General features: G+C 41.9%; 1 protein-coding gene across 14 annotated transcripts in view; it reads left to right on the forward strand.

The window, feature by feature from the left end:
* The window catches only part of CADPS (calcium dependent secretion activator), a 519,824-nt gene that overhangs the window by 405,380 nt on the left and 94,882 nt on the right, over positions 1 to 19,562 (forward strand). For 9 of the 14 annotated variants that reach the window (XM_051851514.3, XM_089305485.1, XM_051851516.3 and 6 more), the window contains one exon: positions 13,225 to 13,331. In XM_051851514.3, the coding sequence (XP_051707474.1) occupies positions 13,225 to 13,331 (107 nt within the window). Of the gene's footprint in view, positions 1 to 13,224; positions 13,332 to 18,593; positions 18,615 to 19,562 lie in introns of all 14 variants that reach the window. The other 5 variants (XM_051851515.3, XM_089305480.1, XM_089305481.1 and 2 more) reach the window with 1 other exon arrangement.

Consider the following 19,562-nt stretch of genomic DNA (forward strand, 5'->3'; position numbering starts at 1 on the left):
ACATTCATTTATTCACTCATTCATTCATTCATTTAGTCACTGAACAAGTGCTTAGTAGGAGCCTACTCTGTATAAACCAGAGGAAAACAGCTGTTGGTCCTTTGAAACATTTGTGTAAATGGTGCCTATGTGTGAAGTCCAAGTTCACTGCACCATAACGTCTGCTGGTAGAGTTAAATATAAGAGGAATAGGATAGTGTCAGAAAATCATGGAAATCAACTTATCTACTCAAGGTGATAAGGCTCAAACTGCATCTTTTTTTTTTTTAAAGATTTATTTATTTATTTGAAAGAGTTACATGGAGAGAAGGAGAGGCGGAGAAAGAGAGAGGGAGAGGGAGAGGGAGAGGGAGAGGGAGAGGGAGAGGGAGGGAGGGAGGGAGGGAGGTCTTCCATCCGCTGGTTCACTCCCCAAATGGCAGCGATGGCCAGAGCTGTGCCAATCCGAAGTCAGGAGCTTCTTCCAGGATCTCCCATGTGGGTGCAGGGGCCCAAGGACTTGGGCCATCTTCTAGTGCTTTCCCAGGCCATAGCAGAGAGCTGGATCGGAAGAGGAGAAGCCGAACTAGAACTGGCACCCATATGGGATGCCAGCACTGTAGGCAGTGGCTTAACTCGCTATGCCACAGTGCCAGCCCCTCAAACTGCATCTTGAAAATGAATTACAGCCAGTTAAGGGGAACTGGAATTGAGGAGTAGAAAGATATATTAGACAGAGAGTAATGTATGTACATATGGAAAACTGTGCAGTTAATAAAAGTAACTAAGGTTTACACAGTGTGTAATATGTGTCAGTTGTGGTTAAATTCTTGCTATGTATTAATTCAGTTAACCTTCAAAACCCCTTATGTGAGAGATATTGTTCCCATTTTGAAGCTTAGCAAACTGAGGCAGAGAGCTAAAAAGCAACTCAGAATCATAAGTGATAGAGTCAGAATCTGAGCCCAGGTAGAATCCACACTCTTAACTAACCTACAATTTAGTATAGCTGCAGAACAGAATTCAATGACAATTGTGTGACTGCTGATGATGGCAAGGTTGGCAGGGAGCAAGCTCTGAAAAGCCTTGATATGCAGAAAGATTGCAGATTTCTGATTGCAACTCAAGGCCCAAAGGTTTTTAACCTGGAAGCGATGCAAACTTTCACCTGCATATGGGGTTTTCAGAGGAACGATTCCATAAGTCTCACCTCCAAAGGTGTCAGAAACCAATCAAAATCTCTTCAAACAAGGAGAGAGTTTGGTGATTTACACAACAGGAAAAAAAAAACACTGCAAAGAAAGGATTGAAGATGAAGAATAGAGTACAATGGAATGTCAAAGCTAAGGTCAGAGATTGGTTTGAAGCCAATACTGGGCCTCCCCTACGCATATCCAGTCTCAGAGTCATAATCACAAGTACTTCTTTCCTCATCTTCAATTTTTTTCTTGCCTTCTGCCTCTCTTTTCAATTTCCTTAGGGACTAGGGCACAAATACAGAAATGGACATGTAGTAACATTTTTTAAGTAGGAAATAATTTCTATTATAAAATGTATGCCATCAATCATTCAGTTTTCTAAAAAACACAAACATGAGGCTAAGATAAAGACATCCCAGACTCACCAGTCCCTGCAATATGGGAAAATGTCCTGGGCAGAGCGTCTACAACCGTTTTCCCCCAACCTATGACCGAGCTTCTGCACACATTCTAGGGTTCCATGTTGTAAGCTCGTAGAAGGCAAAGGAAGCTGGCCAGAAGATTCATTCATAAGAAAGTCACTATAATTTTAAAGCGACTTGATGCTACTGGATTGTGCATTCTAGTCTGCAGCCCTGAGACTCAAACACACCAAGGAAGCACTTCCAAGTACCTGCTCCCAGTGAATTTTTATGGCCATTTTTCTTTGACATTATCTTTGTACTGGTCGCGTTCCCCCACTTTCCGGAGGTAGCAGGGCACCACTGGAGGTAGGTGTTCACATTGGGGTAGGGTAGAATGTTTGTGACTGGAAGAGGAACAGCTCCTGAGTCCTTTAATGCACTGTGCTTTAAATGTCTGCAAGATTCTGTCTGCAGATGACATTTCAGTGGACTTCAACTTCTAGTCTGGTGACTTTATTAGAAACGAAATATTCGGTTTAATTACAAGATCAAAAAAAAAAAAAGGCTGCTAGAAAGAAAAGCTGTGAATCCTGCAAATGAATTCTATTATTTTAAATGCATTTCCATTGAAACTATCATGCATTCTAAACCCAGAAAACTCTGAGAAAGTCTATACTGCTATTGCTGTTTTGCCTCAATTCTTGGCTAAATACTTGCATAAATTTCTAAGCATCATAACGATTCTACTGGAATTTGAAATGCAACAACTTTTGCCTTCCAGTTTGCCAAGGATTTGTACAAGTAAACAGATGATGATTTACAGACAGATAGATGATGGATGCATAGGTATGCAGTAGGTAGAAACAGGTAAACAGTGGTTAAATAGAAATAGCTAGATTGAGAGGAGGGTAAATGGAAGGAAAGAACAAAGGGAGTGAATGAGGAAGGAGGGGGGAAGGGCATGAATGATAGATAGATGTAGGCAATAGATAGATACACATAGACAGATACAAATAGACGGATAGATACAAATAGGCAGATAGCTAGATTGGATGTAGATGAGGGGAAGGAAAGAAGGAAGAATGGATGAAAGGGAGGGAGGGAGGGAGGGGTCTAGAGAGAGGGAGGAAGCAGGAAGGGCAGTGAGTGAATGGGTTGCTACATAGGTGGATAGAGGCATGGATGGATGGGTGGACAGAAAGAAAGGAGAGACAGAGAGCAAGGCAACTCACCTATGGGCTCAGGCATTGTGCTAAGGATTCTACATGGAGGGTCAGATTCAGTCTTCACCTTAATCCCCAGAAGAAGGCTTCATTATTGCCCATTTTATAGATAAAGTAGTGGAGATTCAATGAGGATAAGTGACTTCTCAAGCAGGAATTGAATTCAGGTCTTGGTAAATTCAAACATCTTTTTTTTTTTTTTTTTTTTTTTTTTTGTCTCTTTCTGCCATGCAACTTTCCAGCTGATATCTTGGGCACTAGGATAATATTCATTCATTCAGTGGTTGAGGACAAAAGTGCTTAATGCCTTTTAACATAGGAGGACTACCAAATAACAGTGCAGTTATTTCTGAGACCACATCATCGTCAAAAATATTTCTATATGGGCCAGTGCCACGGTTCACTAGGCTAATCCTTCGCCTGCAGCGCCAGCACCCCAGGTTCTAGTCCCGGTTGGGGTGCCAGATTCTGTCCCAGTTGCTCCTCTTCCAGTCCAGCTCTCTTCTGTGGCTCTGGTGGACAGAGGAGGATGGCCCAGATGCTTGGACCCTGCACCCACATGGGAGACCAGGAGGAAGCACCTGGCTCCTGGCTTCAGAACGGCGCAGCGCGCCGGCCGTGGCAGCCATTTGGGGGGTGAACCAATGGAAAGGGAAGACCTCTCTCTCTCTCTCTCTCTCTCTCTCTCTCTCTCTAACTCTGCCTGTCAAAAAAAATTTAAGAAAAAAATATTTCCATGTAGAAGTCTTCCTGAAGGCAGTTGAGGTTCTCTGAGATTGACAATGAACTTTTTGTGCTCTTCAGCTGACACAAACCTTCTAAGGCAGGTCAAACCCATGCTAAGGACTTCCTAGCACATTCTTTGGTATTGATGTTCTGTAGCTTTCCTTTTCTCTGGTCAAATTTCCTACAGGTCTTAGGCCTGTTAAAGAGAAAAAGAGACAATCAAGCTCCAATACCCACCAGCACACAGTGTAGTCAGTCCCTTCCTGGGTCTCATCCAAAGGACCAGTGAGTGTGACTCCCATCCCCGCGAGATCCAGACCATCTAAGATGAGGACCGTCTCATACTTCATGTTTTATACATTAAGGACTGCATGTTTTTCCTTTCTTCATTTTTGTTTCAGTGGTGCAGAAATCAGGTTTCCAAACCCAAATTACTTGGTAAATTCACACCTGCTTTGTGCTTTACCAAAAGTGAAGGGGGCAAGGAAAAACATGTTTCAAACACTGCCACCAAGAAGGATTCTGGTGTGGTGGATAAACCTACCACCTGTGAGGCCAGTATCCCATATGGGCAATGGTTAGCTATCTACCTGCTCTACTTCTGATCCAGTTCCCTGCTGATGATCCTGGGAAAAGCAGTGGAAGATGGCCTGAGTTCCCAGGCCCCTGGTACCCTTGTGGTAGACCTGAAAGCAGCACCTGTCTCATCCCTGGCTGTTGCAGCCATCTGGGGGTAAACCAGCAAATCAAAGATATCCCTCCCTCCCTCCCCCCCTCCCCCCCCTCTACCTCTTCCTCTCTCCTTCTCCCTCTCTCCCCCTCCCTTCCTCCTTCCTCCCATTTCTCCCCCATCTCTCCCTAACTCTGCCTTTGAAATAAATAAGTATATAATTTTTAAAACAAGGAGAAAGAAAACACAGTCTCAGAACCTACTTGAATACCTTTGATGTGTCATACCCAAAATTGTAAATCACTGTCTTGGCTTCCCTGGATTTTTAAACTTCTGTAATCTCACTTTTATTTCCTATGAAAAATACTAACAATGATTCCTCTCCCACAGATTTGTTGGGAAGATTAAAACACACATTCCAAATAAAGCTCACAGCACAGTGCCTGACTCATAGTAAATGCTCATTATATTAAACATATTGGTTCTGAGCATTTATTCATTAATACTAAAAAGGACATTCTTCCAGATCTGAATGTATGCTGTAGAAATATTGTTTGATTTCAGGAATGGACCAGAAAACAGTGCTTATCAAACTTTGATGTCCATATGAGTCCCTGGGAACCTTCGTGATTCTGATTGAATAGATCTGAGGTGAAGACCAGGGATCTGCATTTACAGCACTCTCCCAGGAGATGAAGAAGTCGCTCATCCAAGGATTGCAATTCAAGTGTCAGGGAATGTAGGAGACAGTCAAATTATCTTTTTGTCATAAATTTCAAATGGAACTCAGCAGTCTCTAGTTACACATCTATTTGTTAAATACCCCATAAGTCTCAACAGCTATACCAGCTACCAGAGGAGTGTGCGATGAGCAAAAATAGTCATGGTTGCTACCTTCACAGAGCTGACAGAAAAGCAAAGAATACAGGCATGAAACAGCATTGAAAATCGGATGACAATAGCAAAGAGAAAATGCAAGTTGCCACAGCAATGTAGTAAACGAGAACTGAGCTCAGGCAAGCATTACAGATGCCATCATGAAGGTCAAGAGCTGCCCCTCCCCCCAAGAAGAACTTGGGTATTCCTTGGCCCTTGAGGCATTGTTTGCCTAAATTCAGCATGCCTCCACATGCTCCAAGATCCTGTCCACACAGCTTAAGGCTGTATGCTTAGAAAGCCTTTTTAAAGATTGGCTAGATACAGGTAGTACCATTAAATCTGGATAGATTCTTGCAATGTGGAGTGACTATTAAAAAACAAACTGGGATGGTGGTAGGAATCTGAGTGGCACCATGGCATAGCAGGTGAATCCACCACCTTCTATACCAGTTCAAGTCCCAGCTACTCCACTTCCAATCCAGCTCCCTGCTAATGCACCTGGGAAGGCACTGCAAGATGGCTCAAGTCCTTGGGCCCCTGCACCCACGTGGGAGACACACGTGGTGTGTCTCCTGGCTCCTGATTTCATCCTGATGCAGCCCTGGCCATTGTAGCAATCTGGGGAGTGAACCAGCAGATGAAATCCAGAAGCTTCTTTCAGGTCTCCCACGAGCGTAGCAGGGACCCAAACACCTTCACCATCTTCCACTGCTTTTCCTAGACTATTAGCAGGGAGCTGGACCAGAAGTACAGCAGCTGATTCATGAACTGGCGCCCATATAGGATGCTGGCATTACAGGCAGTGTCTTTACCCACTATGCCACAATGCCAAGACCAAGAAAATCTTTAAAAAAAAAAAATAGGGGCAGGATTGTGTCACAGAAGTTAAGATGCTACCTGGGATACTCCCATCCGCTATGAAAAGGTCTGGATTTGAGTCACAGCTCTGCTTCTGATTCTAGCTTCCTGCTAACACACACCCTGTGGGGCAGCAGGTGATGGAATAAGTAGTTGGGTCTCTGCCAGGCACATAGCAGACCCAGACTGTGCTCCAAGGCTCCTGGTTTTGGCATGGCTTACCCCTGACTTTTGCAAACATTTGGGAACTAAAGCAGTAGGTGGAAGATTTCAATCTCTGCCTTTCTCTCTCTTTCTCTCTCTCTCTCTCTCTCTCTCTCTTTCTCTCTCTCTCTGTGTGTGTGTGTACATATCTGCCTCTGCCTTTCAAATAAAGTGCAAATTTTTAAAAAAATAACATTGCAAACTTAAAATCTCTAATAGCTGAAGGAAAAACAGGGAATTTTTTTGGCCCTTGTAGACAGGAAACCTTTGTACTGTTCCTATAGATGAAGAATTTTATTTTTTATTATGTTTTTGACAGAGTTAGACAGAGAGAAAGGTCTTCCTTTTTCCATTGGTTCACCCCCCCAAGTGGCCGCTACGGTTGGCGCATTGCGGCCGGCGCGCTGCGCTGATCTGAAGCCAGGAGCCAGGTGCTTCCTCCTGGTCTCCCAAGCGGGTGCAGGGCCCAAGGACCTGGGCCATCCTCCACTGCACTCCCGGGCCACTGCAGAGAGCTGGACTGGAAGAGGAGCAACCGGGACAGAATCCGGCGCCCCAACCGGGACTAGAACCTGGGATGCCAGTGCCACAGCAGAGGATTAGCCTATTGAGCCACGGCGCCGGCTTGTTGAAGAATTTTAGTGTGCTTTTAAATCTACAGCTGCTGACAGACTTCTTTAAGATGACTCAAATATTTATTTATTTATCTGAGGGGCAGAGAGAGCTCCTTTGGGCTAGTTTACTCCCCTAAATCTCCAAAATGGCCAGGTCTGGGCCAGGACCAAAGCTAAAATTGCAATTCAGGTCTCCCACTGAAGTTAGAAGAAACCAGTCACTTGAACCATCACCTCTGCCCTACAGGGTCTGCACTAGCAGGAAGCTGGGATTAGGAGTCAGAGCAGAGAGTCAAACCCAAGTAATCCAGTGTGGAATGTGAGCATCTTAACCAGTAGTTTATATGCCCACTCCCTAATTTGCTGTTATTCAGGACCCTAAGTGCTCAAGTGAGGTATTGTCAGAGGAGAAGTTGGACATATAAAGGCCTAACTCCTGTTATGAAGGGGAGCTATCTAAGGTCCTCATTTGAGCAGGAATGAAACAAGTTCAGACCTGTGTTTTACAGAGGTCCCTACATCTGCTACATTGAGAATGCTGTGCACAAGAGGACGGGAATTGAAGAACGGCATGGAGGGTTTAGCCACAGCTGTGAGGATGAGGTCTGAGTCACATGGCCATCCCCTTGGTAACAGTGTGGGGGCAGGACATCTTGCAAGGTAGGAGAGAAAATCAAGACAATTCTGGTGGTAGGATGGACAGGATAGGCCACCCAAGTCCTTATGTGAAGGAGACAAAGAAGGTCCCTGTGAAAAAAGTAGAGCAAATCACCCCCATAATACCTCCACTGATCTTCAATAACATATACTTCCTAATGTTCTGGACATGGACTCTTCTGAAGGCAAGCAGTGGAGATTCAGGGCATTTGACTACATACAGTGGGGCGTCCCACCTGATAAATCAGGATGAATTTTAACATACACATCTGGCCCTTGTTGACACTATTTTAGGAAGGCAGGATATTCCAGAAAGCAGGTTGTGGGTATCTGCTTAGCTTTGTATTCCTTCTTGGGCTTTTATCCACCCCTACCTCCAATTCATTGCAAACTGCTAGATTTTCAAGTGATGGCATATTACAAACACTGGCATCTTTAGCAACCCATCAGTAGGCTGCAACTGGGTAATAAGTGGGCTTTCCATCAATCATATCCATCTCTCATATGATATTTCAAGGGCTGGCAATTTGCTCGCTGGAACCAGAGATGGTCAGGTTATTTGAGGGCTAACTGGAGTGTCTTTGGCTCCTGGATGCTTCTCTTCCTGGGCTTAGTTGTGCATACAGAGGAATTCTCTTTTTGTTTTCCAGTCACATTTAACTCCCTCTGCCTCTGCCTCTCTCTCTCTCTTTCTCTCTCTCTCTCTCTCTCTCTCTCTCTGGAAGCCAAGCAGATTTAATTGTGTAAACATGAGCAGTGGTAATTGGATAAATGAAGTTGGAAACCAAGGTATGATGTTTTTGTTTTGCTCTGTGAGGGAAAAAATAGGGAGCGTGTTTTTCTGTGGTGGCAAACCTCACTGTCAGAATTCTGGACAGACAGTTGGCAGCAGGGGATCCCTTTATGAATGTCTCATCAAGACCCATTGAGCTGAAATGTGTGTCTGCTGCCTCTTGGGTTGTGGCTCAACCACGAGTAGGGCAGGGGGAGGCGTTGTTTTCTCGGCCACCAGATGAAATACATAGTCTTGGTTATCAGGGCAAGAATGAATAAGGAGTCTTCATGTGAAGTGTGTGCTCAGGGAGCATGCATTTATTGAAAGAGTTGTAAGGATACATTCCCCGAGATGTACCTCACTTTTAGCAGTGCTGTCAACGAAATATAAAATGTAGAGTCCTTTTTTCTAGTATTTTTTAAAAGATCAGTAGTTGTCTTCCTTTAAATAGTTACCATTTAAAAATATTTTTTTCTAAATTCTATTTGCACACAATCTTTCCAAAACAATTTAGACAAGAAGAAATGGGTAAAGATTTTTTTTTGTCCTGTATTCAGAACATTGGCACGGTCTAGCAAAAAAAGGATCTCATCAACTCTTGATTTTAAAAGATGGTTCTGCCAGAATATTATATTTATCCATATTTCTCAATCTTTTTTTCTATTAATGTCACTAGAATTCCATTTCCTATATGCCTGCAGTAAAATTCATTTTCCCAGTTGAACATTTAAGCAAACTAAGAAGCAAACTTGGCAATGGTGTGTGTCCCTCTTGCTGTACAGATTGCTTTATAAACCGGAACTATTAGAAAGGTGCAGGTCCAGGGTTAATGAGACGCTCATTAAAGAGAGTGAATTGCAGGAGTTGATAGTGCTCTGTGCCTGTATTGAGAGAGAGGCTATTGTTATAGGATGTTTGCTCTGCTGATATTGGAAACCACATGACAGATGGGTCAAGTGCTGATTATGGTATTCTAACATTTGGAATAGCAAGTAACATATTTGATAAGCTGGCAAGTTTTTATATATGATTCAACCCACAATATAAAAGCCATGAGAGTTCCAAATTGAAAATAATTAAATGAGCTGGAAACAATCAGATACCACACATTTTTTTCCCCGAAATGACAGATTTTGACATGTTGAAATTCCACAAAGGGAGCAAGAATATTTCCTAGCTCACTTGAACTAATAATGGCCCTTCATCTGCTTTTGCAAAGCAGTTAATTCCTGCCTTCTCATAATGGGGAGGTAGCAGTAAGCATTTGTAGGCACCTTAGACTGTGCAGCAATCTGCCCCATACATTGTTTCATTTGCTTTGATTAGCAGCCCTGGGAGGCGAGGGTCCCAGAAGAGATGTTAATGTACTCAACTGACAGATGAGGAAACTAAAGCACAGAGACATTTAAGAAACAGGTGCAAGGTTCCTTAGAAAGCAGGTAGTATTGGGAAGATGAGAAGCCAGATCTCTCAACTATTGATCCATCAAGTCCTATTTCTGGTCATCTGAAAGGAAGAAGCTGTTGTGAACATAGAGACGTTCTTTGTTGTACAAAAGCTTATCTTCTTTTGGTCAATGCTGCTGCCTCCATCACTCATGTGTCTCCATCTGGCTAAAGTATCCAGTGTTTGCATTCAGCCTCTGAACGTCTCGGTCAGGGTGGCGCTGTGGGTGCTGGTAAGAGTTCTTGTCAGACAGTGTCACCCCCACCCCCATGTGCTGTTGGAGCAGCACCGAGACAGCAGCAGCTCTCCGTTTGTGTTTTATTGTTTTTGCTTGTTTGATCGTTCTTTTCAGAATTTGTCATCGTGCTTGTCTCCCTTTGTTAAAGTCACTTTGTCTTTTTTTTACCGTCTCTCTTCACCTACCTGAGCAGCTCCCCGGCCGCCTCCTGGGCCTCCTCTTCCACCCACCCAAAAGCAGACCAGCCTGTTATATCAGAGGTTCAAAGGCATGCCTAGGCCAAAATCAAGTACTGTAAACTTCTATCATTCCTTTTATTCAGCAGCTTTCTAGTTTAGTCTGCTTTTTCTGTTCACTTTTCCTCTTGAAATTTTGTTTCGGTTTCAAATATTAAGCTGAGGCTCAGGCTCTCAAGTTCTACCCTGTAGGTTTTAAGATACTCGAAAGAGAGCATTTATTTCCAAATGTCCACATTTTTCTTGTCTAGCAATGTCTGACATATGCAACATTTTCAAATCTCAATGTCAGCACAAAATAACATTGTTGTTGCATAACATTTTGCATGATAATTTTTATATGTTATGAGCTTCAATTCCGTTGTATGAAACGTTTCCTAAGTATACTGTATTTTTAGTTCCCTTCCCTCAGTGCTCCAGCTAGTGCAAGATTTGGGGATAGGAGTATTGGGGTACATTCCAAGACAGCAGAAGTGACCCAAAAATCATTTCTAAGCACAAACTTCTCCTTGACCTCTGTCGGGAGCAAGAGCAAGTGCTGAAGGATTTTGCACAAAATTTTCTTTAAAGACAACATCTCAGAGAAGTCACTTTTAGTACCATTTTTGCCATTTAGCTAGGAAAATGAATAGGAAAATAGTGCTAAAGTAGCTTGATCATTAGGTAATGGAATCACACCTAATTAAGAGCAAACAAAAAGTCTGGCTACATGGGTTAATTGGCAGATCGGCTATTCTAGATGAAAGGATCCTTAACCTGCTTACTCTAAAAGTTGTGTGTTAAAGTAAAATTGTGAAAGGTCTTATTAAACATACTGTTTGTATATATACATCAGGCATACACGTATCTGTGTACATGTGCACATTCGTAGAATCGCTACGTGCACAGGTACAATTTATGTGTATCTGTTGATACATATTGTAGTCAATCTAAGAGTACTGCTATCAAAACAAATCTTCAGGTGGTCCCAGCTTCAGCATCTTGGATTTCTCCAAACATAAAAATCTATCCCACTTTTTTCATAGTTGTGCATCAAATATTGGTGGGAATTATTTCTTTTCTGTATCATACGTCGTATACAGCCAGAATTCCCCTGGATTTGGTGAGTGTCCCACACAAAAGGACAATGCTTTGTATTTATAAAGAAAGACATATCAAAGAGGTGCCCCAAAGTGGGATTTCCTGCAGATTTGTATTAATGTGCAGTCTTGTCTGGTTACAAGAAAATGTATGTAAGTGCGTGATGTGTGTATGTGGGTGTATGTGTTGAATGGGTAATAAGCATAGGATGGGGAATTTGCAAATTGATGTGTAAATATGAAAATCAGTAAAAAAAAAAAAGTAGCCTATGCATATTTGCCGTCAAAATGCAAATACCTCACTCTACACATATTACCCAACATATATACACAGTATGTTTGTTGAAATGCCTGAAAGTCCACTAATGGAATTATGACAGTCTGTCAATTCAGATGCCCCCAAATCACACAAGTCAGTCTTGTCACTCATTCTTCAGTAGATCTTCCAGTAGCTGTTGCTGTGATCTAGGCAATGAGCTGTCAGCACCTGGATTGCCCAAACTCCCTCTTCTGAGAGCTGGCTCCGCTCTAGCAAATCTGCATCCTTATCTTACCTACAACCTTCCCCTTCTTTCCTGACCAGATCTGGCCACACTTCTGTCTGAACATGACAGAGGTAATGGACTTTTCACTGATGTGAGTCGAGCCAGCCCATCTGCACATCAGATCTGCTAAGACTGAAACTTCCAACAGGTGGAGAATTACAGCCATTCCCCTTCAATAAGACTTAGCTCTCACTGGCCAGAACACTTATTGCACTTTTTGAATTTACTTGTCATTATTAAATCCTAAATTACAAATGACCTGGTGGGTTCATCACCTAGCCAAGAAATGCATGAAAGGAAAGTATGAGATTTTGTTACTGTGAATAAGCAGTCTCCTGTGATTTTGTTGTAAAAACAAAACAAAACTTTCCATGAAGTGTTAAATAATTCTCTCTATTAAGACACTTACTGCTGCCAAAATACACCTGCTGCTTCAGGTGAAGAAATGAAGTTTCAGCAGTTCTTTTGCAAACACTGCACTCTTGCTTGTGGAACTATGGGAGATTACCTTTGTTTCCATTGGACCACATGAGATTTCAAGATTTGAAAGGGGCTAAGTGTCATATACCAGTTCCCTCTGTGTATTAAGACTGGTTGAACTCAGACAATTTCATTGGCTAAGAAAAACTTTGGGTTTTAAATATGACTGTTTTCCACAAGGAAAATAATTTGAAATTTTTTGCGACATAGTGGTATTGCCAAGCATTTAGGAATTCAGCTCTTTAAAGGGTGCAACAAAAGCCAGGACTCAATTTTCTCGTGATCTGGGTGAGAACGCAACCCTTACAAGATAAATTAAAAGCAAAGAAAATTTAGTACATCATTGTAGCTCAACTGAGAAAATGCCAGCATCACAACCAGTGGCACAAACGGCCACGCCCACATTCCATAGTCCCTTTAATAACTATCCTGCCTTCTACATAATTACCCCTTGAACATCCAGTTGTTTTTGTACTCTCCTCCTTGGTCAGCTGGAAACACACACAGCCATTTAAATCTGCTTTTTCAACAGGAGCCTTCCTTCCAGTACCTGTTCAACACACAGGCCTGTCATGAAAACCAATGTGTGATATTTGAATGTTCAGTGACCAACATCAAAAACAAATGTAGAACAGTCAAGGTTAAGCTTCCCTTACATCATCCTACTGCAAGTAGTAAGGACACAATCTAGAGAGTGATAGAAGGTAGTACATTCATGCTGTCTTTAAAGAATGCGTGTACAAAATGTCACTAAATTTGAAATGGGCTGTCACAGACTTAATATAGCTTCATTAGCAAATTTGGAGCTGGAGCACTGCTCTTTCCTAATATGTATTATAACAATGGTGACACTAATAATATGGTTTGCTCACTACTAATTACATGGCACTTAACATTTGCATGAAACTTTTTTAATTTGGTAACTATCTGGAATTTCTTACCCACTAGTTGAATGGCCACAAAGCTAGCCTGCCACTTTCGCTGAATTTTAACGCAAATTCTTGTACTACAGAAAATGTAGGCCGGTTAATCACTCCTGCCAAAAAGCTTGAAGACACAATACGTCTTGCTGAATTAGTCATTGAAGTTCTCCAACAAAATGAGGAGCACCACGCAGAGGTGAGCAGGCTTGGTGGGAAATGTTACTTCGTGTCCCTTAGCCAGGGTTGCAACACTGATTCTGCAAACCAGGTTGTGCTGAAGATGCCTTGACACCAATTTTCTTTTAACTGGCCTGCAAAGAGGAGGCAAGTGGAAGTTTTGCAAGGAGAAGTCTTTGGAAAGTTGTTTAAAACTACGAAAAAAATGATTGTGCATTGTATATTTCAAACTAAGTTTTTCAGATGTTTCTAGCTACAAGCCAATGAGGTGAGTACATCTTAAAGTTAACTATTCAACCAACAGCTAATTACCATTGTCCAGAACACACAAAATATTTTTTGGTCTTTTGTGGTTGTTTTCGTTGCCACCACTGTTGTTTATTGGTTCTTTGGTGTGTGGATCACAGGCCATCTTTTTGAATTTCTCTTTGTAACTTACTCTCTTGTATTATGGTCTTCTTTTTTTTCAATTAGATTACCTGGGTTGCTAAATGCAGTGACAAAAGCAAATTATTTCATGTCATTCAATTTGTTAGTTCTCCAACATACATCTAAATAAATCCAGCTTTTTTTTTATAAACCACTATCAAAATGATGATTGTTACAATCATGATAAACCAAGGGATTTCAAGGCCAGCTAGGTCCCGAACCTATAAAGACACAATCAAGCCCTTCTAAAGAAAAGACTCTTAAAATTTCATGATGGTTAAACCATGGTATCCCTGATTCCTTCAAAACTGAGCTCTAAACTCACAACTCTTAAAAATACTCTTTTTGAAAATTGCACTAATTCTTCCTCTTTGTCTACATTCAGATCTACAGCAGAAAGGGGAAAAGGCATTCCCTAAAAGTAATTTGTCCAACAGCTAAAATGATTATGCCCAATACTAAATGAAAATTCACAGGATAGTTAAATAATATATAATACTCCATAAATCCAGCCATCCCGACTAACGCCTGATTGCCTATTTAAATTTCCTCCCTGTTTCTCTACTGTTCCATTCAATCTTGGCTGATCGTGGCAGGGGAAAGAGGTATGTGACTAAACCGAATGAACCAGCCACCTGCTGTCATACTCTGTGCATGCCCTTCCAGTACCATGTCTTCTAATGGGACTTTCCTAGTGCTCCTGCTTCCTAACACTGACCCAAGGAATGTAACAGCAACTTCCAGTGGACTGCTTGTGAGATGGGCGGCCCTCCCCAGCAGGGTAAACGTGGGGTGACTCTCTTGTGCGTGCATGAAGCAATTGATACACTTCACGAGGACTGCAGTTACATCCCGACACACGCCTCCTACCTGCCTTGATTCTGTCCTTAGCCTGTTGCAGTTTCCTGTGTCTGTCTGTACCTATCTCTATTACGGCAGATGAGCAATGAACCTAGTAACAGTAGTTGACCCAAGTGATACTAATTTTTCTCTATAGCTGTCTGTATGTGAATCATATATACAGTATTTATATATAGAGAGAGTACTGAAGAATCCTGACATCCCTGAAAAAACCCTCCAGGAATTGGGTAAAGACCGCTGGAGGCAGGCATACGGACTCAAACAGCACCCAGCAATAACACATAGCCCTAAGTAAGAAGGGGAGCCAAGGCAGCAGCCTCCAGACACAGAAACAAAACATTCATTTCCAGACACATGAAATTGAATTGGGTTAGAATTTCTCTTCTACTCTGTGCCATATGACATGATGCTTCCCACGTGCTTTGGAAGCACTTGGGGTGCAAGTGATGGTATGGGGTGCAAGTGATGGTAAGTGTGCTCCTTCCGGGGCCTCTTCAGATGTCATCTCCAGAGGCATAAAGGGGCTCTGGCCTACTGTGCCCTGATTTGAGCACTTGAGGCTTTTCCTGCGATGGCTGAACAAGTCCACACGTATTCGAAGACACGGATACAAAGAGGATGGTTTTTCTCAGGCACAGATCTGTGCTTGTAAGTGTATGGTAGAAAAAGAAAAATGACAGGTAGACTTGATCATAATCAAACGATTTTCTGAGGCTGCTTCAGGCTCTAAGAAGCGATGTATAAATTACTCAGAAGAGGCACCAAAGGAAAATGTGTATTCTAGAGAAGCCATTCTTCACTATTCTAAAAGGTGTTTTTTCACTGAGTGATGTTCATCATCTTAAATCACCCTAATAACCATCATCACAAAATATTTTAATCTGACATAGTCAATAGCCACTCAGCATAAATAAATATGGTAGACGTAAATTCAATTCTATTCTCATTAACACTTTTGGAAGTTAGTCATAAAAATTTCAGCATATTGTGGAGTTCTAGAGACCAAATTTTCTTTTAAATAAATGTGTGAAAATATTTCTCAAATTAATCATTTCACTCAACCATAAAATCTTGTTACATTAATTGATCAAAATGTATCTGTTGAGCATGGTCTATCTGCTGAGCAAAGAAATAACCAGCTTGGTGTATTTGGGAAAACACCAAGGAATAGGGCAGCCTTGGCCTTCAAGCCAGAGAGCAGAGCAACAGGAGCCTAGCCTTCATGCCAGGGAAGCTTGCATTTGAATTCTAGGTTGCCGCCTTCTTTACTCTGTGACCTTGACAAAGCAACTTAGCCTCTCTTTCTGTGTAAATTGGAGGGCATTGTGGATGGTCATGGCTAAGATGGAAGACCACAGTAAGGAAGGCATCTGGTGTTACACCTCGCAGAGTGAATACTCAGTAAATACTGGCTGTTGTGTTTTTAGGAACAAATTGCTAAGGAAACAAACAATATGAATTTCCGACCCTAAAGCACAGGATAATACAAAATGAAGAGACGGACAGAAAGTGTTGAGAGTGGGTTATTGTAAGGTGAAATGGTCCAGAAACCATGCCCACCTGTTCTGCACTTTTCCTTACTGATTCCAGTCACCTACAGGGCTCTTGAAACTTCTGAGCCCCGGGTCTTGCCCCAGCTCAGTTGACAAGAGTCCCCTGGAGAAGCCTAAGCACCGGTGATCACGAGAGCTGCCCTGGTGATTGCAGAGTGCAGAACCTGGGCAGACTGTGCCTGGTAGCCCACAGAGGAGGTCCGATTAGCGCTGGCACACTGAAGATGGAGTTTTTCTTCCCCAAAGGATGAAAGATGTTTTTCCTCCTGACCAATATACAGTGCTATAGTCTCTGAGTGATCAGTAAAACTTAAAAAAAAAAAAAAAGAAAATCGGTAGATCTTAAGCATGGGTCTCGGCTGTGTGGCCATGCTGTTTGGTGGCACCACATAAATGAAGACGACAAGTAGACTTGCCCCCCTCCAAAAAAAAAAAATAAAACAATAATCCTTAAAGCCATTTTAAATTCCAGTATAAAGTCACTAAGCATCGCAAGAGAAAACATTGTCATCAGCTAAGAATACATCGTAAGCTAACCACACGGGCAGTGTTCAGTAGCTGTTGTCATGTTACTCGCTTAATTGCAGCTTAATTCTGTCCTCAGGACCCACTTTATTCACACACACAAACACACATATGAATTACACCTTTATGTATTGTTGCTTCACCTTCCCAATCTCTCTCTATGTATACGTATGTATATGTATATATGTATTGTAGAAGACAGAGGGGTACATATATACATGTTAGTTTGTGTGCAGAATACACATGTGTTCCGTGTGGTGAATTGTACCCCTAAGCACACAGCTTTGTCTATAAATAGCAAAAAGCCCTGGGTAAGTATTTAGAAGCCAAGGCATAACTTCTTATTGTCTTTGGAAAAGATCTATAGAGACTTTAACTGTTCCTGGATGTTGTAAGTTGGCTCTTGTACCTGTCTGAGCAAGCATTAAATAAATGCATATTTCTAAGCCTGACCTTATCCAATCCAGTGATACAAACTCTGTTCATTTAGTCGGAATTACACTTTCACTTTTTTTTTTTTTTTTTTTTTTTTTTTTTTTTTTTTTTTTGTGGTGGTTATTTCCCTCGCTAGACTTGTTTTCTCCTTCTCAGAGTCAGGTTTGAGTCTGAGGTTCTGGAAGGAATTACCTGGGATGTGCATAAAGAACTCTGGCCCTCACTTCTTCTACATCCCCCAAATTACGGTTGTCTCGCTTCACTGCAGTACTAAATCCCTCCACCTGACTTGGGTGGTGACAGTGTCTATGACAACAGACGTTCCTTGTAGGATTGCCTATCTGTATGACTGTTGATGCAAGGGTTGTAGCTCTGCATATTAAGTTACAGTGAGGCACTGAGTTCTCTATAGATGGTAGAACTGGTACTTCTGTGACTGCTGGCTTGTAACTTTTAAATGAGAAAACTGGTTTAAAAAAAAAAAACAGTATGAGGTTTGGTTAAGGAATTTGTACTTTCAGGGACTTTTTAGTGTTCTATTTATTTTTTTTCCTATCATCTGAGAGCAAGATTTTATGTGGGAAGACAACTCAGTCTTCCCAGTAACTGTTTTTTTTTTTTTTTTTTTTTTTGTCTGTTTGGTGTTTTTATTTACCTTGGAGGTTTAAAGTTGACCAAATAACTCAGGGACAAGCACTAGCCAGCATTTCGCATACTTTTGTGAATTCTACAGATACCCTGAGTCAGGATTGATGGGAGTCAGGCCTCACTATGGGAGAGGAGGTGGGGATGGGACTGCAGCAGATGCCAATAGTGAAATGGTCTCTGCCTAAAATGTTGGTGGGCGGGGAAAGTTTGGGGGATGGAATAAGGGATTTATTCCTCTACTGGATTTAGCCAAGCAGTCGGAGGGCAAGCCCCAAACCTCAGGGCTCTCATTTCCTGGTGATAAAGCTACAATAAAACCTCATTGGTTCAGACCCAAATTCTGGGAATCTGGGATGATTTCATTGCAGCTGTGGTTGTTGTCATTTCGCTTAAGTAAAATATTTGCCATGTTTATTGTGAAATTCTAGAGGCTCTCCTGACACTTCAGAGTAATCCAGTGCTTATTTCTATCCTTGAACCTATCAACTTAAATCCTCTATTACTTTCATGTGTAAGTCAACTTCTCTATGATTATTAGAGGTTTAAAAACCCTTACATGTATGATGCATTGATAAGATAACCAATGTGTACGTCACAAACACCTTTTATTTCAGTGCCTAGTTACAGATTGCATTTAGTAGCCATAAAATGATACCTCTTATTAGAAAGCCCAGTAACTGAGGCTTTTTGGTGGACAGACCAGCATCTCCTCTCTCCCATCACTCTGAATCAGTGAGGTTTTACTGTAAACAGCAGGTGTCTATTTCCAGCCAAGCCAACCTTGCAGAATGGTCCGTGACTTGATTTTTTCCATTTAATTTGCAAACCAGCCACATGTTGATAAAGGAGAAGTAAGTAAAGTAAGAAATCTCATGAAAGAAGAGAGGCAAGACCCCTATTCTGCCTCCTCGTGGCTGTTTAGAGTATCCCTCAAATGACTAATAGATTACAGAAGAGCTTGGCCATTGAACAAACCCTTCCATTTATGGAATTATTGCCATAATCATCTTTCATGTTCTCAAATGCCTTCCCATCATTTTTTGGTGAATGCTCCGGAAAGTGTTTCCAGTGTAAATACTTTACGGCATTGAGTGGGGAGGTGGGGAGCAAGAAGGGGCTGGCGATTTGTTTTTGTTTTACTGCTGTCTTTGAATTCAGCAAAACAGGGCCTGTTGATACCGCCACTCATTCTGCATGCTCCCTGCCAGAAATGATTAGTCAACATGCATGCCTGCCTTTGAATTGCATTCACATCTGGCCCCGACTGATGTGAATGCCGCCCCGAGACCCTGCACAATGATTTCCAAGGGCCCACGTGCATGAAAATGAGTTACTTCACTGATATTTTTTGGTTTTCAATGTACATAAGTGTCCAACCCCCAGAAAAGTAAGTCCTGGTCTTACTCAATGTTTCCTTGCCTAAGCCTGATCTTTCCTTCAGACTGGAAGCAAAAACGAAGGCTCCCTGCTTAAAGATAAGATTCTGACTCCAATGTTTGGTGACAACTGTGACAGCGATTTCCTCTGCCTTAGTACGAAGTAGGAGTGAGCAGTGTGTAGGGAAACATGTGTCCCTGAGTTTGTATGCTGACCACAGGCAATTAAGCCCCAGATACATAGATCAAAGTGAATAATAATTGCAAATTTTCAAGTTAGACCAGCAGAAAACCCATAAACACAGTGAAGAAACTCCCAAATTCTAATACGTTCCAGCAAGAAGTAGCCAACAACAGTGATAAGGAGCATGACCCAAACATACAGAGTTATTGTAAATTGAACAGAAAATCCACCTCTGTCAT

The sequence above is a fragment of the Oryctolagus cuniculus genome, chromosome 10, assembly GCF_051225735.1.
Source record: "Oryctolagus cuniculus isolate XC-2025 breed Fujian yellow rabbit chromosome 10, ASM5122573v1, whole genome shotgun sequence".
Taxonomy (NCBI): domain Eukaryota; kingdom Metazoa; phylum Chordata; class Mammalia; order Lagomorpha; family Leporidae; genus Oryctolagus; species Oryctolagus cuniculus.